Source organism: Mobula birostris, chromosome 21 (genome assembly GCF_030028105.1).
Source record: "Mobula birostris isolate sMobBir1 chromosome 21, sMobBir1.hap1, whole genome shotgun sequence".
Lineage (NCBI taxonomy): Eukaryota > Metazoa > Chordata > Chondrichthyes > Myliobatiformes > Myliobatidae > Mobula > Mobula birostris.
The window spans coordinates 20,247,794-20,270,911 of NC_092390.1; the positions used below are offsets into that span (position 1 = coordinate 20,247,794).

The 23,118-nt window shown below is 45.2% G+C and overlaps 1 protein-coding gene across 1 annotated transcript in view; it reads right to left on the reverse strand.

The window, feature by feature from the left end:
• tspan15 (tetraspanin 15) overlaps window positions 1-23,118 on the reverse strand; it is a 136,343-nt gene that overhangs the window by 41,966 nt on the left and 71,259 nt on the right. The window contains exons 4-6 of the mRNA XM_072239704.1: window positions 14,633-14,728; window positions 8,628-8,744; window positions 3,392-3,439 (exon numbers count right to left, since the gene is read on the reverse strand). Coding sequence (XP_072095805.1) covers window positions 3,392-3,439; window positions 8,628-8,744; window positions 14,633-14,728 — 261 coding nt within the window. The remainder of the gene's footprint in view (window positions 1-3,391; window positions 3,440-8,627; window positions 8,745-14,632; window positions 14,729-23,118) is intronic.

Sequence of the window (23,118 nt, forward strand, 5' to 3'; positions counted from 1 at the left end):
TCTTTGGTTGATTTTTTAAAAGCTTCCCACTATATTTTGCTGTATTGTACGCCCTCTCTTTGGCTTTTACAGTGTCTTTAACTTCCCTTGTTGACCATCAATGCCTCATCCTTTTAGAAGATTGTTCCTTCTTTGGGATGAACCAATCCTGCATCTTCTGAATTACTTCCAGGAACTCCAGCTATTGCTGCTTTGCAATCATCCTGCTGGTGTCCTCTTCCAATCAACTTTGATCAGCTCTTCTCTCATGCCTCTGTAATTCCCTTTACTCCACTGTAATACTGATACATCTAATTTTAGCTTCTCCCTCTCAAACTGCAAGGTAAATTCTATCATATTACAATCACTCTCTCCTAAGGGTTCCTTTACCTTAAGCTCTCAAATCAAATCTGGTCCATTACACAACACCCAATCCAGAATTACCTTTTCCCTAGTGGGCTCAACCACAAGATGCTCTAAAAGTCCAAGCCTGGGCATTCTGCAAATTATTTTTCTTGGAATCCAGCACCAACCTGATTTTGCCAATCATATTAAAATCCCCCATGACTATCCCCCATTGCCCTTTTTACATGCCTTTTCTATCTCCCATTGTAATTTGTACCCCACATCCTAGCTACTGTTTGGAGGCTTGTACAGTATACAACTCCCAGCAAGGTCTTTTAACACTTGTAGTTTCTCAACTCTACCCATAAGGATTCTACATCTTCTGATCCTATGTGACTTTTTTCTAAGAGTTTGAGTTCAGATTTTACCAACAGAGTCACCCCACCTTCGCGCACTTGTCTGACCTTTAGATATGATGAGTATGCTTGGATGTTAAGCTCTCAGCTCCGATCTTCTTTCAACCACGACTCTGTGATGCCCACAAGGTCCTTCCTGCCAACTTGTAATTGAGCTACAAGGTCATGTGGCTTATTATGTAGACAGCATGCATTCAAATATAACACCTTCACTCCTGTATTCATCGCCCTTCCTTTCAGTTTTGTCTCCATGTTGCCTGTAGTTAAATTCTAATCCTTGTCTAAACTTTTTGTCTTATTCTTTAAGCTGGAGATGTCAGTAACCTCTCCTGCACTTTCCTTCCCTTTTACTTTACTAAGACCTTTCAAAGCTATTGAACTCCCCCTCCCCCTGCTATTTAGTTTAAAGCCCTACTTACACCCCTAGTTATGTACGTGATTCACTCGGACCCTGGTGCCAGCATGGATTAGGTGGAGCCCACCCATTAGAACAGCTTCCTTCTTCCTCAGTGTTGGTGCCAATGTCCCACAAATTCAAACCCACTGCTCCAACACCAACCTCTATCTTATTAGCCCTGCGCCAATTCGCATGTGGCTCAGGTAACAATCCAGAGATTATTACCCTTTTATTCTGTATTTTAATTCAGTCCCTAGCTGCTCAAATTTCCTCAGCAGAACCTCTTTCCTAGTTCTTCCTATATCATTGGTATCCACATGGACCATAACAACTGGATCTTTCCCCTCCCACTCTAAATTCCTGAGCAGGTCAGATGAGATGTCCCGAACCCAGGCATCAGGCAAACAACACATCTTCTGGGAATCTCGATCCTTGTGACAGAGGATTGTGTCTATTCTCCTGACTACGCTATCCCTAAGTTCGACTATGTACAGCATGTATATTTCTCTCCTCTACCCTACCCCCGAATGGCTCTCTGAACCATAGTGCACAGTTCAGTAGCTCGTCCTTCCTACAGCCCCTATTCTCATCTTCACAGGGAGCAACGATCTCAGACCTGTTGGGCAAGCTCGAGGACTGAGGCTCCTCCATCACTACCTTTTGGATATCCCTATCTGCCTCACCTACAGTCATATCTCTTGTTCCTGGCTACAGACCACATTTGAAGTAGTTAATCTAAAGGGCGTGACTTCCTCCTGAAACAGTGTCCAGGTAACTTTCCTCCTCCCTGATGCATCACAGAGTTTGAAGCTCAGATTCCAGGTCATCAACTTTGAGCCTGAATTCCTTAAGCAACAGAGAGTTACTGCAGACGTGGTCACCAGGAACTAAACTGACATCCACAATCTCCTACATAATGTAGCTACAGCACGAGGTCCACCGTCTCTTACATAGTGCAGCTATTTCACGAGGTCCACCATCTCCTATATCAGGGGTCCCCAACCTTTTTTTTGCACCGCGGACCGGTTTAATATTGACAATATTTTTGCGGACCGGCCGACGAGGTGTTGGGGGGGGGGGGTGTTAATTACGACTGGAATATAGGTGATAAGTCAACTAAGTCACTTATAAGTGGCTAATACACTCAATTTCGTTTCTAAAAGGGTTTATCTAACAAATTTAATATTAAACACACAATGCATATTTTCCCCGTATGAACATATACAATCATTGCAACACACCAATATCGCTGAATCAGTGGGAGCCCTGGGCTTCTTTCCTGCAACAAGACGGTCCCATCAAGGGGAGATGGGAGACAGCGATACTCGAAGGGGGTTCCTTATGACCAGTCTATTCCTCAATTTAGTTTTTGTTGCATTCGTTGCAGAAAAGCCCGCTTCGCAGAGATACGTTGGAAATGGAAGCAACGTTTTCAGTGCTTTCGTGGCTATCTCAGGATATTTAACCTCGACTTTGATCCGGAATGCCGGCAGAGATGTTATGCCAAACATACTTTTCAGCCCGCCATCATTTGCAAGCTCGAGGAGTTGATCTTTCCGCACTGACATGGATGACGTGGGTCATGACCTCATGTGGGTAATGAGCTCGCGTGCGTAATGACGTCGCGTGCGTTCAAGTTCCAACAATGGGCGTGACAGGGAATGAGGAAAGGTGCAGCTGACTCATATCGCCAAATCATATAGCTTCCTCATGGCCCAGCAGCACATGCTTTGCGGCCCAGTACCAGTCCACGGCCCGGTGGTTGGGGACCACTGTCCTACATAGTGCAGCTGCAGCGCACATTTGCTGCTCCTCAAATGCACATATGGACTGACAAATGCGTCTCAGAATGCACAATAAAATACAATGCAACAACTCATCAATGGTTTTGATGACCTTCCAAACTTGCAACTTTACCACCCAGAAAGTCAAGCATGTTTGGGAAAACTACAACTGCATTTTCTCTTTCAAGTCGTTCTCTACCTTGGTACGTACTGTAAATCAATCAACATTGCTTTATCATTGCTGGGTCTCTATACCCACCCATACAGTGGGAATATTTTTACTGGAAGAAGATTGAACTGCTCAATACTATCTACTGCACTGCAGTTAGGAATGAACAATTAATGCCTGTGTCACTCACATCCCCTCAAATGCATAGTGACCAGTGCATCACTCATAGTCGAGAAGGAAAGGAAATAGAAAAGCTTGCTGGAAGTAGAGTGGAGAATAAATTACTTTTAAAGATACTTACATGTTTGTTAAGAGTTTTATATCCGCACATTGTGTTGACAACATCCATCTGAAATGAAAAAGAGCATACAAGTTATTTTTCACGGATCTAAGTACTTTCAAACTTCTTTTTCTACTAATGCCTGCATCTCCACACTGTTTCACCAACAACAATCAGTAAGAGGCAAAGGTTCAAAACTTCATCCGGAGGGTGGTGCGTCTATGGAACAAGCTGTCAGGGAAGTGGTTGAGGCAGGTACTTCAACAATATTTAAGACACTTGGACGGGTAGAACATGGAACATAGAACAGCACAGCACAGGAACAGGCCATTTGGCCTACAGTGTGGTGCTGAACCAGCTAAAAAGCAAATCAAATACACTCAAACACTAATCTCCCCTACCTACACAAAGTCCATAGGCTCAGGGATTCTAGTTAGAGTTTGTTGTGTTTTTCTCAAGTGACTTGATCTTTGTAATGTGGTCTCCTCGTGCCTTCTCCTTAAGTTTGTTAAGTTTATTTTGATAGGCTTGGATATTCTGTGTTACTTGTATTATTTAAGTGGATGCCTGACTAACGGTAATTTCAGGGTCCCAGTTTTGAGAATTTTACTTCTCACGGTCTCACTTGGCCGACCTACCAATGTTCTTTTGGAATTATTATTAATAAACTCACGTTGCCATCTCTACACCAGAGTCTGTCTTTCCTCTGCACTTGGGTTCTGATATTGCCAGCGTACATCCATGATGGAAAGACTCTGCCAAGTAACGGACCCAGCAGAGGTGGAACAGCAGCATTTTGGATATTGGTCGGCTGGAGGCAAGTGGGCCTTCTATTCTCAGTGCATGTCCCGAGTCTACATTCTAAGTGTCCTGAGTCTATGTTCCGAGTGTACATTTTGAGCTTCTCTAGTCTACTTTTTGAGTTTCTCCAGTATCTCTTCTGAGCTTTTCATGTTGCAAGTACCCTGGTTTCCAGCCTCAGATTCCTACGACTTGGGTCTGCATAACAATGGAGCGCTTCAAGCAAGCTTATCAATAAAGTTCGTTTGATTCAACAAATCAACATTCAAGTTCTCCAACAGCTGATCCCTGGCTGGAGTGTGCAAACACAAGTAAAGTAACCCTATTAAGTGTACACTATCTTACATTTGGCCCCTTGATGAAAATCATGCTACAGACTGTGAAAATTAATTTTCATATAACAAATTAAACAGATTTACACAGAGACAGCTTGCTCAGTGATAAGATAAGCCTGCCTATGCTGTCTCAACCTGTAAAATTGCATTCTAATTGCCTCTGGAAAATAGTGAAGAATGAAACACTGTGAGGAAGATCCTTCCAGGATCCCTCCCTAGGTTTCGAGTTTCATGTTTTCAAGGAACCAGGTTTCCAGGTCTCAAGGCTTTTTCCAAGTCCAAGTGTTCCTGTCTAAGTGTTCAAGATTCTCAAAGTTCTCAAGGTTGTCAAGGTTCTCCAGGTTTCCCAAGGACTTTTCTCAATGTTTCCAAGTTTTTTTTCCCAATATTCTCCCCATCTCAAGGACTCCCAAACCTCCCTCTTGGGGCCCTGCTCAAAGTTTCCTGGTCTCATAGTTTGCATAGTAGGGGAATTAAGGGTTATGGGGAAAAGGCAGGTAGGTGGAGATGAGTCCATGGCTAGATCAGCCATGATCTTATTGAATGGTGGAGCAGACTCGACAGGCCAGATGGCCGACTCCTGCTCCTATTTCTTATGTTTTTATGTCTCGCTCCAGGTTCCCCTTAAGGTTCCCTGGTCTCTCAGTCTCTCGGCGTTCCCCTGGTTCTCGAGATTTCAGGTCTCCCTGGGCCATCAGGTGCATCCATGGAGGGAAGGGGGGCCCTTGTAATGCGTTCTTCGGGCTGTGTGGAGCACTGGAAAGCCTTGTGCTCTGAGGTTTTTAGAGCACCTGAATTGGTTAGTTGTTGTTCAATGACAGTTGTTAAACAGTTAGAGTTTGTTGTGTTTTTCTCAAGTGACTTGATCTTTGTAATGTGGTCTCCTCGTGTCTTCTCTTTAAGTTTGTTAAGTTTATTTTGATAGGCTCGGGTATTCTGTGTTACTTGTATTATTTAAGTGGATGCCTGACTAACGGTAATTGCAGGGTCCCAGTTTTGAGAATTTTACTTCTCATGGTCTCACTTGGCCAACCTACCAATGTTCTTTCGGAATTATTATGAACTCACGTTGCCATCTCTACATCAGAGTCTGTCTTTCCTCTGCACTTGGGATCCGATATTGCCAGCCCACTCGTGACAACTTCTAGTAACCACTCCCCTCTGTCCCTCCCATCAGCCCCAATACTCCCTTCTGTTTCCTCTGTCCTTGCCCCTTCATTCAGTGTGACTCATATTCTCTTCTTCTGGTTAGTGTCTACCCACCTCTGCATCCTTAGTGCCTTAATCACCCTTCAGAAACAATGGTGTCATTTTTTATATCCATTTCTTTCCTCTGGGAGGCTCTGTGGTAGTCCCTTGTTCTCATTTCAAACATTTACACACAAAGCTACGCTTCTATCTTCATCACCCCTGGATAAAGACATTACAAAAATCTCCAGCAGAGTCTCAAAAACCCCTTTTGCTTTCCATAACACCCTGGAGCTTTATCTACCTTAATGTGCATCGGTTTCTTTAATACTTCCTTTTCCCTGATAACACAAGTTTCAAACTATCAGTAGACTCCTCACCTACATTCCATTCTCCCCATTCTTCTCACTGCTTAATAATGATGTAAAGTATTCATTGAGGACTCCGTACATATCTGCCTGGCTCCCCATAACGGCTTCCCTTTTCATCCTGGGGGTGGCCACTCTTTCCCTAGGGACCCTCTTGCTTCCAATTTATTTATAAAAGCTTTGGAATTCTTTTTAGTTCTGTTGTTCAGTACTATTTCATTGTTCTTTTTGTCTTCCTAACTATATCCTTAAGATTACCCCTATATTTTCTATAAACCTCTGAAGTAGCACTTGATAACAATTTCCTATACTTGACATATTTTACTTTTTTAAACCAATAAAACTTCCAATTTTTTTAAACCAATGTTTCCTAATCTTATCATTTTTGCCTCTTCCCATTATGGAGACACGTTGACTCTGATCTTATAACATTTTGCTTTTATACACTTTCCATTTAGTGGATGTTGTCTTCCATTCTACTTGCCCCAGGTTTTCACTTCAACTCCTGGAGTTAACCCTTCCCCAATGAAAGAAGAATACAGGGTTAATACCAGGATCCTTAGCAGTGTGGAGGAACAGAGAGATCTTAGTGTCCATGCCTATAGATCCCTCAAACTTGCCACACGTGTTGATAGGGTTGTTAAGAAGCTGTATGTTGTGCTGGCCTTCATTAGTCGGGGCACTGAGTTCAAGAGTCACCAGATAATGTTGCAGTTCTATAAAACCCTGGTTAGACCACACTTTAGAGTATTGTGTTCAGTTCTGGTTGCCTCATTATAGGAAGGATGTGGAAGCCTTAGAGAGGGTGCAGAGGAGATTTACCAGGATGCTGTCTGGATTAGAGGGTGTGTCTTATGAGGATAGGTTGAGTGAGCTAGGGCTTTTCTCTTTGGAGTGAAGGAGGATGAGAGGTGACTTGATAGAATTGCACAAGATGGTAAAGGCATAGATCGAGTAGGTAGCCAGAGACTTTTTCCAAGGACAGAAATAACAAATACAAGGGAGCATAATTTTAAGGTTATTGGAAGAAAGTATAGGGGAAATGTCAGAGATAAGTTCTTTACTCAGAAAGTGGTAGGTACCAGGGGTGGTGGTAGAGGCAGACACATTAGGGATATTTAAGAAACCCTTAGGTAGGCACATGGATGATAGAAAAATAGAGGGCAGTGTAGGAGGGGAAGGTTAAATTGATTTTAGAATAGGTTAAAAGGTTGGCATAACATTGTGGGCTGAAGGGCTTGTAGTATACTGAAATGTTTTATGCTCTATGAATACTGATGTACTGCTCTCCCGGTCAGCAGTGCAAAACCACCTCCCCTTTTGAGCATCATAAGCCCCTCCCCTTTTGAGCATCATAAGCCCCTCCCCATCATGCCTGAAAATACTATAGCTAGGAATATCGAGCTGCCATTCCCCTATCACATTTCTGTGATTTCTGAAATATAATAACCCCATATCAGTGCCCTTCTGAGTTCTGAGGGACAGGATCTACCAGCATTTGGATAGAGAGGGTCCGATTGCAAGAAGTAATGCGTGGAAAGTCATGTTTGATGAATCTTTTAGATTGAAGTGGTAAATAAAAAGGTAGATATAAAGGTGGGGCAGTGGATGTTGTCTGTTTGGACTCCACCAAGGCCTTCAACAAGAGTTCACATGACAGGCTAGTCTGGAAGGTTCGGTCCCATGGGATACAGGGACAGCAAGTTAGGTGGATTCAAAATTAGCTGGGAGGTAGGAAGCAAAGGATGGTAGTTGAAGGTTGTTTCTTGAAATGGAGACTGGAAACTAGTGGTGTATTAACTACAGGGGCTGGTATTTGGACACTTGTTGTTTAGTCTTTATAGAAATGATTTGGATGCAAATACACAAAGCCTGATCAGTAATGATACAAAATTGTTGATAGTGAAGAGCTTTATTGCAGATTATAGAGGGATCTTGATCAGTTTGAGAAGCGGGCAGATGGTTTTCAATGCAGGTAAGTGTGAAGTAATGCATTTTGGAAAGTCAAAGCAGCATAAGATTTATACAATGAATGGTCAGGCACTAGGGAGTGTAACAGAAAAGAGGGACCTCAGAGTACGAGAACGTAGTTTGTTGAAAGCGGCATCACATGTAGACAAGTTGGTGAAAAAGGCGATTAGTCAGGGTACTGAGCATAGGAGCTGGGACATTATGTTGCAGTTGTGTAAGTCATCAGGGCATACATGTGCCACCAAAGGATGCTCATCTTACCTAATGGATCCAGAGTGTCCGTGAAGGTACTCAGTCATCCAGGTCATTGTATATCAAGCAGTAGTAAATCAAGGCAACTGGACTCGCTGTGTTGTCTAGAAGACGTTTTGCCATTCACCTGAGAGGCTTCTTCAGTTCTGATCCACCATGGTGGGAAAACTACCTACCATGGATCAGAGTTGAAGAAGCTTCTCAGATGAATGATGAAATGTCTTCTAGCCAACACAGCAAGTCCAGGTGTCTTGATTTACTACTGCTTGTTATAACATATCCAGAGTTATGATGCTAAACTTTTCCAACAAGTTGGAAATAACATAACAGAATGAGTCTTACCTTATTATGAACACAACATGAATACGGTACACCACAAGCCAATGGTCCAGTTCCTTCACAATTATGGTACATATTTGCTGACCAATCTGTGAAATCTTGTCCACCACAGCATTTAAACTGCAACAAAACCAACATAACCAATATTTCAGTTTATTTCTAAAGAAAGCAGTGTGGTAAGGGGAAAGAAAACAGTGCCAATAGTCTAGCTCAACACAGTAACTTCAAGTACTCTGAAATACTGTTTAGAGTTCCAGCATTGGTTATGAATTTTACAAATTAATTTCCACATTGGATATAAATGCCTAGAAATTATATAACCCATCTCGTAGGTTTTGTGTGCTACATTCATTTTCAGTTAAATACAAGACACAGTAAATACACTGAAGTAAGTTGAACAGAATTTTCATTCTTCTGGGGCCCACTCTCTGACACATTAAGAAATAGAGGAGCCCAGACAACTTAAGTCAAGCCTGGGAATGCTGCTGAAGTTGGTGTATCTAGTTAGCCAGCTCTTTTTCAGGCTCCCCATCCCTATGCAATGATGATACCAGCACCAACACCCAGAAACCACAGCCATCCCACAAAAGCTCACCATCCTTGTTTGACACAGCCCACCCACTTAGCCTGCAATCTGCTGTGCTAACACTATATCCCCCACCGTTCCCACCCAATGCAACAATCTGCCAATCATCACCCTCTTGCCAGCACAAAATTACCCTGATAAACCACCTCAATGATAGGATAATGATCTTTTCCTATGCAGATTAATGAACCCTAGAAACTGACACACCTTAGCACACCTAACAAGCCCTAGTACCCACCACTTGGCCTGACATATTGATCGATCCCCAAATCTCCTAATCACACTCAATCAGCTTTCACCCATGACAACCCATAAATGCCAGAGCAGGTGAAGACATTTTGTCACACACAACCAGAAGTATTATCAATTTTTGCATCATCAATTGGCTGCTTAAACTACCCAATCATATACCTTTCTATTTTCAGGCAAAAGCTGGGACATCTTCCATAAATATCAGAAATACTGAGTCTGCATTTCCTGCCTCATCACCTTCTAATTCCAGTTCTTACTTAGAGCAAGACCTTTGTCTTTGTTAAAGCTCTTTTCCTTTAGTTTTATTTCAATGGCTTTCTCCACCAGGTGGTCCCAAAAACCAGTGGTGTGGTGCAGTAGTTCAGTGTTGTTGAAGTCAGTCCTCAAGCCATTGTGAATGCAGTGTTCTGCTACCGTCAATTTCTCCGGGTAACCCAAACACCTCCTGTGTTCCTTTATACGGGTTTCCACTGTGTGTCCCGTCTGGCCAATATACACTATTCCACAGTCACAGGAAATCCTGTAGGCATCAGCCGACCTGAGTCCCAGGTCATCTTTGACCCGTATAAGTTGCAATTTGATGCAAATGAATGATTGGCCACAGTGATGGATCAGACTGAAGGGAGGAGGGGGAGAGGAGTGAACACCTGCACCAACACAATCCAGATAAATGACATCTCACGCAAACTTGAAGAGGGAGGAAAGTGGAAAAGTGAAATTGAGGGGTGGGGGAAATGACCATTTTGGTTCTATGAAAAACAATGATTTGTTCGAAGGATCATTGTTTTAAACGTGACAGAGCAGGAGGGATTAAAGGAGGAGGAGTGGTGTTACTAGTCAAGGAAAATGTCACGGCAGTGCTCCGTCAGGAGACTAGTGAGGTGTAACGGGTGGAACTGAGAAATAAAAAGGTATGACTACGTTGAAGGGGCTATATTACAAACCACCCAGCAGTCTGAGGAACACATTTAGATTAGATCAGATTATGAGGACACACAGTCCTTTTTTATTGTCATTTAGTAATGCATGCACTAAGAAATGATACAATGTTCCTCCAGAATGATATCACAGAAACACAAGACAAACCAAGACTGAAAAAGTGATAAAAACCACATAATTATAACATATAGTTACAACAGTGCAAAGCAATACTGTAATTTGATAAAGAACAGACCATGGGCACGGTAAAAAAAAAGTCTCAAAGTCTCTCGAAAGTCCCATCATCACGCAGATGGCAGAAGGAAGAAAAACTCTCCCTGCCATGAGCTTCCAGCGCCGCAAACTTGCCGATGCAGCACCCTGGAAGCACCCGACCACAGCCGACTCTTGAGTCCGTCCGAAAACTTCGAACCTCCGACCAGCCCTCTGACACTGAGCACTATCTCTGCCAAGCGCTTCGACCCCGGCCCCGGCAACAGGCAATAGGCAAAGCTGAGGATCTGGGGCCTTCCCCTCCGGAGATTCTCAATCGCATAGTAGCAGCAGCAGCGGGCATTTCAGAAGTTTCTCCAGATGTTCCTCTGTGCTCCTCACAGCTGTCTCCATCAAATCAGGATTGTGCACGGTACCTACTTACAAATATGATATCATTTCGGAGCGGTCACGCGCGCTACGTTGCGCCGCCATCTTCTCCTCCCCTTTGTAGAGAGATTGCAGACTGTTGCAAGAAACATAATGCTGTAATAGTAGGTAGTTTAACTTTGCACATGTTAACTGGGACTCCCATACTGTAATGGGACTAGATGGGATAGAAGTTGTCAAATTCATTCTTAATCAGTACAGAGAAGTCCCAATGAGAGAGTACGCGATACTTTATCTGCTATTGGAGAATGAGACAGGGCAGGTAACAGAAGGTTGTGTAGGTGAACACCTTGCATCTAGTAACCACAATGCCATTAGTTTTAAAGTAAATATGCAAAAAGATAGGACTGGTCCATGGGTTGAGATTCACGTTGAATGATCTGGTAAGCGTGCTTTGGGACAGACTGTTTTCTAGCAAAGGTGTACTTGGTAAGAGGGAGGCCTTCAAAAAGTGAAATTTTCAGAGTACTAAGCTTGTATGTGCCAGTCAAAACAAAAGGTAACGATAACAGATATAGGGAACCTTGGTTAAGAAAAAAAAGGAGGTGCATAGCAAGTAGGAGCAAATGAGGTGTTTGTGGAGTATAAGTACTGCAAGAGAAAGAAGTCAGGAGAGTTAAAAGAAGGCATCAGGTAGCCTTAGCAGACAAGGCGAAGGAGAATCTTAAAGGATTCTACAGATATGTTAAGAACAAAATGATTCCAAGGGAGAAAATTGGGGCAAATTAGGGTGAATAAATCCCCTGGGCCTGACACGGTGTTTCCCCTGGACCCTGTGGGAGGACAGTGCAGAAACTGCCGGGGCTCTAGCAGAGATATTTAAATCATCCTTTGAGATGCCGGAGGACTGGAGGATAGCCAATGTTGTTCCGCTGTTTATGAGAGGCTTTAAAAATAAACCAGGAAATTATAGGCCGGTGAACCTGAAATCAGTAGTGGGAAAGTTACTGGATATATGAATATTTGGATAGACGTGGACTGATCCAGGATACTCAGCATGACTTCATGCGTGGTAGGTTGTCTCTAACTAATCTTATAGAGTTTTTCGAGGAAGTTACCAGGAAAGGTAATGAAGGCAAGGCAGTGGATGTGTTCTACGTGGATTTTAGCAAGGGATCTGACAAGGTTCCGCATGGGAGGTTGGTCGAGAAGGTTCAGTCGCTCGGCTTTCAAGATGAGGAAGTAATTTGGATTTGACATTGGCTTTGTGGGAGAAGCCATCGAGTGGCAGTAAAAGGTTGCCTCTCTGACTGGAGGCCTGTGACTAGTGGAGTGCTGCAGGGATCGGTGTTGTTTATCAACTATATCAATGACCTGGAGATAACGTGATCAACTGGATTAACAAATTTGTGGATGAAGCAAGATTGGGGGTGTAGTGGACAGCCAGGAAGACTATTATGACTTACAGTGGGATTTGGACCAGCTGTAAAAATGGGCTGAAAAATGGCAGATGCAATTTAATGCAGACGAGCCTGAGGTGTTGCACTTCAGTAAGACCAACCAGGGTAGGTTTTACACAGTAAACGGCAGGGCACTGAGGAGTGTTGTAGAACAAAGGGATCTGGGAATACAGGTCCATAATTCATTGAAAGTGGTGTCACAGGTTGATAGGGTCATAAAGAAAGCTTTTGGCATATTGGCCTTCACAAATCAAAGTATTGAGTACAGGAGATATGATGTAAAGTTGAAGTTGTACAAGATATTGGCGAGGCCTAATTTGGAGTATTGTGTGCAGTTTTGGTCACCTACCTACAGGAAAGATAAAATAAAGTTGAAAGCGTACAGAAAAATTTTACAAGGATTTTGCTGGGACTGGACGACCTGAGCTATAAGAAAAAATTGAATAGATTAGGACTTTAGTCCTTGGAACATAGAAGATTAAGAGATTTGTAAGAAGTATACAAAATTATGAGGGGTATAGATAGGATAAATGCAAGTATGCTTCTCCACTGAGGTTGGGTGGGGCTACAACTAAAGGTCATGGGTTAAGGTGAAAGGTGAAAGGTTTAAGGGGAATATGAGGGTAAACCTTTTCACTCAGAGGGTCATGAGAGTGTTGAATGAGCTGCCAGTGCAAGTGGTGCATGCCGGCTTGGGTTTAGCATTTAAGAAAAGTTTGGCTAGGCACATGGATGGTAGAGGTATGGAGGCTGCGGTCCTGGTGCATTTCAATGGGAGTAGGCAGTTTAAACGGGTCGGCATGGACTGGATGGGCCGAGGGGGCTGTTTCTGTGCTGTACTTTTCTACGACACCATGACTCATAGAATGATGATGCAAGTTAAACTCAAGAATAAAAAAGGGCAATTACATTATTGGAACTGTACCTTAGACTTCAAAGTAGTCCAAAGAGTAAATTTGTAAGCAAATTTCTAACATGTAAAATTCGTGGTAATGTGAGATTTCAATCACCCCAGTACCAATTGGGATATGGTCAATGTAAAAGTCCTGAAAGGTATAGATGGCACAGGAGAGGTGCTTTAGCTGGATCTAGTAGTAGCCACTTCTGATGAAGTTTATCCATCTCTGTACAATTATCTTCCTCTCTTAGAGATGCAGTGATCTGTTGGACATTTTCAATTTCTCTTTCGTCTAAGATTCCCAGCAATTGCTTTGTTCTTCCTCACACTGTCCAGCATGTTCATTCATTTTCTCTAACTGTTCTCAGTCATTGCGTCATCTGAACAACCCAGGGCCAAAGATATGAGATCTAGAGATACAGATTCATAGCCTTTTGGAAGTGGAGACACGGATATGCATTAATGAAGGAGCCTGTCTAGTTTGCCTTCATTGGTTAGGATATTGAGTACAGGAGTTGGGATGTTATGTTACAGCTGTACACATTGTTGGTGAGACCATTCTTGTTTGAAAGAGTGCAGATAAGATTCACAAGGATGTTAACAGGACAGGAGGCTTGAGGAGTGGTCCCAGTTTTTCCCAGAGTAGGGGAGTCCAAAACAAGAGGCCATAGCTTTAAGATGACAGGAGTCAGAGTTATAAATAACCTCATGAGCAAACCTTTCATCTAGAGGATGGTGTGTAAATGGAATGAGCTGCCAGAAGAAGCTGTGCAGGTGGGTACAACGATGTTTAAAAGACATTTAGATTGGTACATGGCTGCGAAAGGATTGGAGCAATGTGAGTCAAACGCAGGTACTAGCACAGGTAGACTTTAGTCAGTGTGGGCGAGTTGGGCCAAAGTCCTGGTTCCTTGCTGTGTAACTTTGATTCCATGGTTTCCGTCCCATCATGGATATTACTGTGAGTATCTGTCCCCTTCTCTCTAACTCTCTGTTTCCTCATTTATCAGCTATGAGGAAGGGTAGCCCACATGAAACATTTTTGCCTGACCAGCCGAGTATCGCTTTTCACTTTGCTTAGATTTCATTTGAGTCTGGGAGCATACATATTTGCTAAGTTTCTAAAAAATTCATCATCTACAACAGGGTTATTTTATTTAATTGAGTCCTGGCCTCCCTTCTACTCAAAATTTGCTACAAAACCACATTATCAGACAGTGGAGTTAGCAATGCCTGTAAACCTTTTCACATACTGTACGTGGAGACACCAATATTTTAAAATCCGACCCACCTCCTGTTGGACAAAATCCATTATGTTCTTGAAATCCAGGTCATCATAATAATGTTCAATTCCTTGGCGGATGTTTTCATTCATGAGGTCTAGTGTCTGGGGAGAAAAGTACACAAAGTTAAACTTTGAAAGCTTTGATGGAATTCATAATCAATCAATAATAATGACAATGAAATACTGTATGTAATGCAGGCATTCTGAATATTCATATTATATAAGAGATATAACAGTTATTTATCAATTGTTACCTTTAGATATCCTTTAGAACAGTGTCTGAATTTCAATTGTGATGATGTATTTGGTGGTACACAAGTTTAACATTATATTTATTACATTTTTATGCAGAGGGCTCTCTTAGCAGACATTCAAATGCTGGCAAAATCACCACAGGAAGTAATTTGTTCAAAGAGCTAAGATTTTCATATCCTAAATCATTCTCAAGAGTAAAGTTCCCTGTCCAAATCTCTGAATGTGTTTACTTTTGCCTTTAAATGTATATAAATTCATGTTAAACAGAACACATTATCATGCAATTTCCATATTCCTCTAGATTTAAACCTAGTCCTGTCTATGTTCTGAGAAACAAGACGATTCCCTACTGAAAATTGGAAAGTCTCATGGATGCTCTCCACAACAACTGACACAACTATTTTAGAAGACTGAAAGACTGTGGAGGACAGAAGTGCACAGAAAGAAGCCAAGTCCTATAAATCAGGGCATCTCAGTCCTGACCTGTGGTGGAGTTTAAATGTCCTCCCTGCGACCACAGGGTTTCACCTGGGTGCTCCGGTTTCCTTTCTCATCCCAATGGTATGTTGGCTGGTTATTTGGCTGCAGTAAATTTCCCCTACTTTGGGTGGTGTTATGTGAGTGGAGAGTGGGTGGGTGGGAGTTGATGGCAACAGGAAAGACATTATATTAGTAGAGATGTAAGTAAGGAAATAGAACTAGTGGGAATGACCTGAAAGCTGAGAAATACTTATGTACCGAAGCACTTTCAGGGCGCCATTAAGAAGGCAACTTGGGTGAGCCGCTCTGATGGAAATCAGCAAACATTCCCATTTTAGACTGCTACAGCCGAAATCCACAGCTACAGCTATGGACAATAGTGTAAGCGACGTTTTAAGGCAATTAAAAAAATCTATTGCTACTCAAAGTCAATTACTTTTGGATCGTAGTCTCTGGTCACTGGTGTGGTTCTTCTTTGAGACAGTGGAAGAGAGAATACCGCGTTGGTTTAAAAGTTCACTTAAGGAGACAAGGCTTCTGGCTCCCACTACCGACTATCCTGCTGGGCAATGTAGGCTCTGGTAAATTAAATTGATGACCCAAGAGCAAGATTACTGTACCAAGGGACATTAGCACCTATTGTGTTTTTTGTTTCACAAAGTCATGGACAACGTGATACAGATGGTGGATTCACAATTTACTGCCAAGATAGGACCGCTGAGTCTTTCAAAGGCAGAGGAGGTGGAGTATGCTTTGTGATCAACTCCTTGTGGTATATGAATGCTGTACCAGTCCTGTCCACCAGACCAAGAACATTTTGCGATCAAGTGTTGCCCATTTTATCTGCCACAGGAGTTTCCAGCCATCATCTTGGTAGTGGTGTACATCCCACCCGAACTGAGAGACGTAATCAACAGGCATGAAACAGCACATCCTGATGTCTTCCCCATCATTTTGGGGTACTTTAACCAGGTCGGCTTGAAAAACGTCTCCAATTATTACCAACATTTCACTAATGGAACCAGAGGAGCCACCACACTGGACCGCTGTTATCCTTCCTCCAAGAGCACTTCCTGTGCTATTCCCCGCCCACACTTTGGAAAGTCTGATCACCTGGCTGAACTTCTACTCCCTGAGCATAAGCAGAGACTGAAGACCACAGGATTTGTAGGCCATTACTTCCTACAAGGTGAAACCCAACATCACGAGTGGCTGTGATGCTTCACTCCCAGATGAGTTGAACGCCTTTTAAGCACGCTTTGAAAGGGAGAATAAAACTACAGCTATGAGGATACCTGTAGCTAATGTTAGCAGAATTTCAGATGGTGATGAGAGGCACATAGGAGCGAGATATATCAGCTAGTTGAGTGGTGTCACAGCAACCAGCTTACCCTCAGTGTCAGTAAGACCAAAGAACTGAATGTGGATTTCAGAAAGGGTAAGACGAGGAAACACACACCAGTCCTCATAGAAGGATCAGAAGTGGAAAGAGTGAGCAATTTCAAGTTCCTGGGTGACAACATTTCTGAGGATCTATCCTGACCCCAACATATCGATGCAGCTACAAAGAAGGTACGACAATGGCTATATTTCACTAGGAGGTTGAGGCCATTTGGTATGTCTCCAAAGACCCTCACAAATTTCTACAAATATTTCACGAGAATATTCTACTTGGCTGCATCACCGTCTGGTACGGGGGGCACTATACAGGATCGATTTTAAGGTGCAGAAAGTTGTAAGCTCTTGTCAGCTCCATCATGGGCACTAGCCTCCCCGGCATACAGGACATTTTCAAGGAGCAGTGCCTGAAGAAGGTGGCATCCATCAGTAAGGACCCCCATCACCCAGGACATGCCCTCTTCTCATTGCTAGGAGGAACAGGAGCCTGAAGGCACACACTCAACAATTCAGGAACACCCTCTACCTCTCTGTCATTAGATTTTTGAATGGACATTGAAACCATGAACACTACCTCCCTACTTTTTTGCACTACTTATTTACTTTAACTGTAATTCAGTTTTTATTATTATCTATTGCAATGCACTGTTACTGCATAACAACAAATTTCAAACCTGATTCTGATTCAGATTATGACATCATATAGAAACATAGAAACATAGAAAATAGGTGCAGGAGTAGGCCCTTCGGCCCTTCGAGCCTGCACCGCCATTTATTATGATCATGGCTGATCATTCAACTCAGAACACCGCCCCAGCCTTCCCTCCATACCCCCTGACCCCCGTAGCCACAAGGGCCATATCTAACTCCCTCTTAAATATAGCCAATGAACTGGCCTCAACTGTTTCCTGTGGCAGAGAATTCCACAGATTCACCACTCTCTGAGTGAAGAAGTTTTTCCTAATCTCGGTCCTAAAAGGCTTTCCCTTTATCCTCAAACTGTGACCCCTTGTTCTGGACTTCCCCAACATCGGGAATAATCTTCCTGCATCTAGCCTGTCCAATCCCTTTAGGATTTTATACGTTTCAATCAGATCCCCCCTCAATCTTCTAAATTCCAACGAGTACAAGCCCAGTTCATCCAGTCTTTCTTCATATGAAAGTCCTGCCATCCCAGGAATCAATCTGGTGAACCTTCTTTGTACTTGTACTTGTCTTTGTATGTTGAGGACTGGAGTGATCAGGCAGATAAATATTTTGGGAGGGGAGTTAAGAAAATGATTTAGGGTTGGGATGGTGTGAACAGTAAAGAAACACGAGAATAAGTTTACAATGAAACACTGAGCTTGCAACTTTGTTTTTATATATTATTTCTGTTTTGCACTATTTTAATCTAACTATTTAATATACAGTTGAAGTCAGAAGTTTACATACACCTTAGCCAAATACATTTAACACAATTCCTGACATTTAATCCTATAAAACATTCCCTGTCTTAGGTCAGTTAGGATCACTACTTTATTTTAAGAATATGAAATGTCAGAATAATAGTAGAGAGAATGATTTATTTCAGCTTTTATTTCTTTCATCACTTTTCCAGTGGGTCAGAAGTTTACATACACTCTGTTAGTATTTAGTAGCATTACCTTTAAATTGTTTAACTTGGGTCAAATATTTTGGGTAGCCTTCTACAAGCTTCTCACAGTAAGTTGCTGGAATTTTGTTCCACTCCTCCAGACAGAACTGGTGTAACTGAGTCAGGTTTGTAGGCCTCCTTGCTCGCACACGCTTTTTCAGTTCTGCCCACAAATTTTTTATCGGATTGAGGTCAGGACTGTGTGATGGCCACTCCAATACCTTGACTTTGTTGTCCTTAAGCAATTTTGCTACAACTTTGGAGGTATGCTTGGGGTCATTGTCCATTTGGAAGACCCATTTGCGACTGAGATTTAACTTCCTGGCTGATGTCTTGAAATGTTGCTTCAATATATCCACATAATTTTCCTTCCTCATGATGCCATCTATTTTTGAAGCGCACCAGTCCCTCCTGCAGCAAAGCACCCTCACTACATGTTGCTGCCACCCCCATGCTTCATGGTTGAGATGGTGTCTTTCAGCTTGCAAGTCTCACCCTTTTTCCTCCAAACGTAACGATGGTCATTATGGCCAAACAGATCAATTTTTCTTTCATCAGACCAGAGGACATTTCTCCAAAAAGTAAGATCTTTGTCTCCACGTGCACTTGCACACTGTAGTCTGGCTTTTTTATGGTGGTTTTGGAGCAGTGGCTTCTTCCTTGCTGAGCAGCCTTTCAGGTTATGTCGATATAGGACTCGTTTTACTGTGGATATAGATATTTGTCTACCTGTTTCCTCCAGCATCTTCACAAGGTCCTTTGCTGTTGTTCTGGAATTGATCTGCACTTTTCGCACCAAAGTACGTTCATCTCTAGGAGACAGAATGCGTCTCCTTCCTGAGCGGTATGACGGCTGCGTGGTCCCATGGTGTTTATACTTGCGTACTATTGTTTGTACAGGTGAACGTGGTACCTTCAGGCATTTGGAAATTGCTCCCAAGGATGAACAAGACTTGACATCATTTTCTGACCTCAATTCGATAGAAAATTTGTGGACAGAACTGAAAAAGTGTGTGCGAGCAAGGAGGCCTACAAACCTGACTCAGTTACACCAGTTCTGTCTGGAGGAATGGAACAAAATTCCAGCAACTTACTGTGAGAAGCTTGTGGAAGGCTACCCAAAAAGTTTGACCCAAGTTAAACAACTTGAAGGCAATGCTGTGGCGACCCGCACACGCGGGACTCGAACCGCCATCGGGAGCTGCGGGCAGACACGTGGTAGCGCGTTTGGAACTACCCGCTCAGGGCGGACCTTCTGGGGACAGTCTGATGTCACGTCCGTCCTGCGGGTCGCAGGGGCCCATGGAAGGGGAGATTGAATCAGTAAAGGCATTCTGAGTTCAGCTTTCTCTGCCTCTGTGTGTTTCTTTAGTAGCGCGTTTGTGCGCGACTACATTGGTGACCCCGACGTTCCAGACGGCATCTGGAACCGGCGACTCAGCGACCTGCCATGAGTTTGAGCAACTTGCACAACGCGGTCTCTCTGAAGCTCCCAACTTTCTGGGCCACTCAGCCCCACGTTTGGTTCGAGCAGGCTGAGGCCCAGTTCAGTATCAGAGACATTACAGCCGACACCATGCGGTACTACTACATGGTCAGCATGCTCGACGAGGAGACGGCAGGCTGGATTATCGACTTCCTACGCCAGCCACCAATGGAGGACAGATACACTAAGCTTCAGGTGCTCCTGATCCGTACCTTCGGCCTCTCCCACCGCGAACAGGCCGTGCGGCTCCTACACATGGACGGCCTGGGCGACCGCACGCCATCCGAGCTCATGAATGATATGCTGGCGCTCATGGACGGCCATAAGCCGTGCCTTTTATTTGAACAGTTGTTCCTCGAGCAAATGCCAGAGGACGTTCACCTCCTCCTCGCGAGTGAGGATTTCAGTAACCCACGCAGGGTCGCGGCTAAAGCAGACGTCCTTTGGCAGAGCAAGCAACGTGGAGCAGCCTCCATTTGCCTAGCCACGATCAAGCGCCCCAAAGCCCAGTCCCTGCAACCGAGGCCATTGAGACCCATGGGGGAAAAATACGGAAGTTCGGAACAATGGTGTTGCTGTCACCAAAGATGGGGCTCAGGCACACGCCGCTGCCGTCCACCATGTGCCTTTCTGGGAAATGCCAGGCCAGCCCTAGCTAATAGCTATGACGGCTGGCCACCGAGACAGCCTCCTGTACCTCTGGGACCAACACTCTGGGCGGCGCTTCCTGGTAGACACCGGGGCCGAAGTCAGCATACTCCTCCCCCCAAACATGGACACTCGTAACGCGGTCCCAGGCCCCGAACTCACCGGTACAAATGGCACCAGTATTCGGACGTACAGTCCGCGAACTATCTCACTGCATTTCGGGTCCAGCCGTTTCACTTGGACTTTCACGTTGGCAGCGGTGTCACAGCCACCACTAGGGGCAAATTTCCTACGAGCCACCTGCCTCCTGGTCAACCTAAAAGGCCAGCGTTTGGTCCACGCCAAGACATTCCAGACTTCCCAGCTCAGAGAAGCCAAGCTACCGGCCCTCCACCTGGATTCCATGACCCTCTCGGGTAACGAATTCGCCAGGGTGTTGGCAGAATTCCCCTCCATAGTCACCCCGCAGTTCTCCACGGCCAATCTCAAGCACGGCGTGCAGCACCACATCCCCACGCAAGGACTGGCGCTGCACGCCCGAGCTCGCAGGCTCCCACCTGACAGGCTCCACCTCGCCAAGGAGGAGTTCCGTAAGATGGAAGAGATGGGAAGCGTACACCTCTCAGACAGCCCGTGGGCATCCCCGCTGCACATGGTGCCCAAGTCCGCAGGAGGATGGAGGCCCTGCGGAGACTACAGAAGGCTCAACGATGTCACAACCGCCGACAGATACCCGGTACCCCACATCCAGGACTTCATGGCGAACCTGCACGGAGCAACCATCTTCTCGAAAATCGACCTGGTCAGGGGATACCATCAGATCCCAGTGCACCCCGACGACGTGCCCAAGACAGCCCTCATCACCCCGTTCGGCTCGTTCGAATTCCTGAGGGTGCCTTTCGGTCTCAAGAATGCAGCCCAAACTTTCTAAAGGCTCATGGACTCAGTGGGATGCAGCCTGGATTTCGTTTTCATTTACTTGGATGATATCCTGGTGGCCAGCAGTTCGCACCAAGAGCACGTGGCACATTTGCGCCAGCTCTGCCAACGCCTGAGCGACCGCAGACTGGCAATCAATCTGGCAAAGTGCCAGTTCGGGCTGACGGAGATCGACTTCTTGGGCCACAGAGTCAACCGACATGGCGCAGTTCCCCTACTGGACAAGGTCCAGGCCATCCGCCAGTTCTCCAAGCCCAGCATGGTCAAGGGCCTGCAGGAGTTCGTAGGGATGGTCAACTTTTATCACTGGTTCATGCCGGCGGCGGCACACATCATGAGACCCTGGTTCAGCCTGATGGCCGGCAAGGCCAAAGAAGTGACATGGGACGCGGAGTCCACGGAGGCGTTCGAGCAGGCCAAGGACACGCTGGCAAAGGCGGCCCTCCTAGTGCACCCGAGAGTCAATGTACCCACAGCACTCACAGTCGACGCTTCCGACACGGCAGTCGGCGGAGTCCTGGAGCAGCTCATCGAGGGCCAGTGGCGATCACTCGCTTTCTTCAGCTGGCACCTACAGCCACCAGAGGTGAAGTACAGCGCTTTCAACAGAGAGTTGCTAGCGCTCTACCTGGCTGTCCGGCATTTCCGGTACTTCCTCAAGGGAAGGGAGTTCATCGTGTATCAGACCACAAGCCCCTCACCTTCGCACTGGCCAAGGTATCGGACCCATGGTTGGCTCGGCAGCAGAGGCACCTGTCCCTTATTTCAGAATTCACCACAGACGTCCGCCACATCACAGGGAAGAACAACGTCGTCACCGACACACTGTCTCGTCCCTGACTCCACTCAGTAGGCATATCGTCCTCAGGAATAGACTACGCAGCACTGGCGGAAGCACAACGGTCGGACACCGAGATCCCGGCTTACCGCACCGCCATTTCGGGGCTCCAGTTGGAGAACGTCTCCATCAGCCCGGCAGCGGATCGACTCCTGTGCGACGTGTCTACCGGCAAACCCTGACCTGTGGTACCAGCAGCACGGAGGCACTGATGTTCGACACGCTGCACGACCTGGCCCACCTGTCCATCTGGGCGTCCATCAAGCAGGTAGCGGACAGATTCGTCTGGCATGGTTTGCACAAATAGTTTGGACACTGGGCCAGGATCTGCGTACACTGCCAGACCGCCAAAGTCCAGTGGCACGTAATGGCTCCCCTCCAGTAGTTCCAGCCAACTCACAGGAGGTTCCAACACATCTACGTGGCCATCGTCAGCCCTCTGCCAGACTCCCGGGGCGCCAGGTATATCTTTACCATGGTAGACAGGTTCACCAGATGGCCGGAAGCCGTACCGCTCGCAGACACGTCCACTGAGTCCTGCGCCAGGACGCTCATTGCAAACTGGATCGCCAGGTTCGGCCTCCCAACGGACATCACCTCCAACAGAGGGGTGCAGTTCACGTCTGGTTTGTGGACAGCACTGGCGCAGCTCCTGGGCACCCAGCTGCATCACACCACAGCGTACCATCCCCAGTCCAGCGGATTGGTAGAGCGATTCCACCGGCATCGCAAGTCGGCCCTGATGGCGGGCCTCAGGGGCCCCAACTGGACAGATGAGCTTCCCTGGGTCCTGCTGGGCATCCGCACTGTCC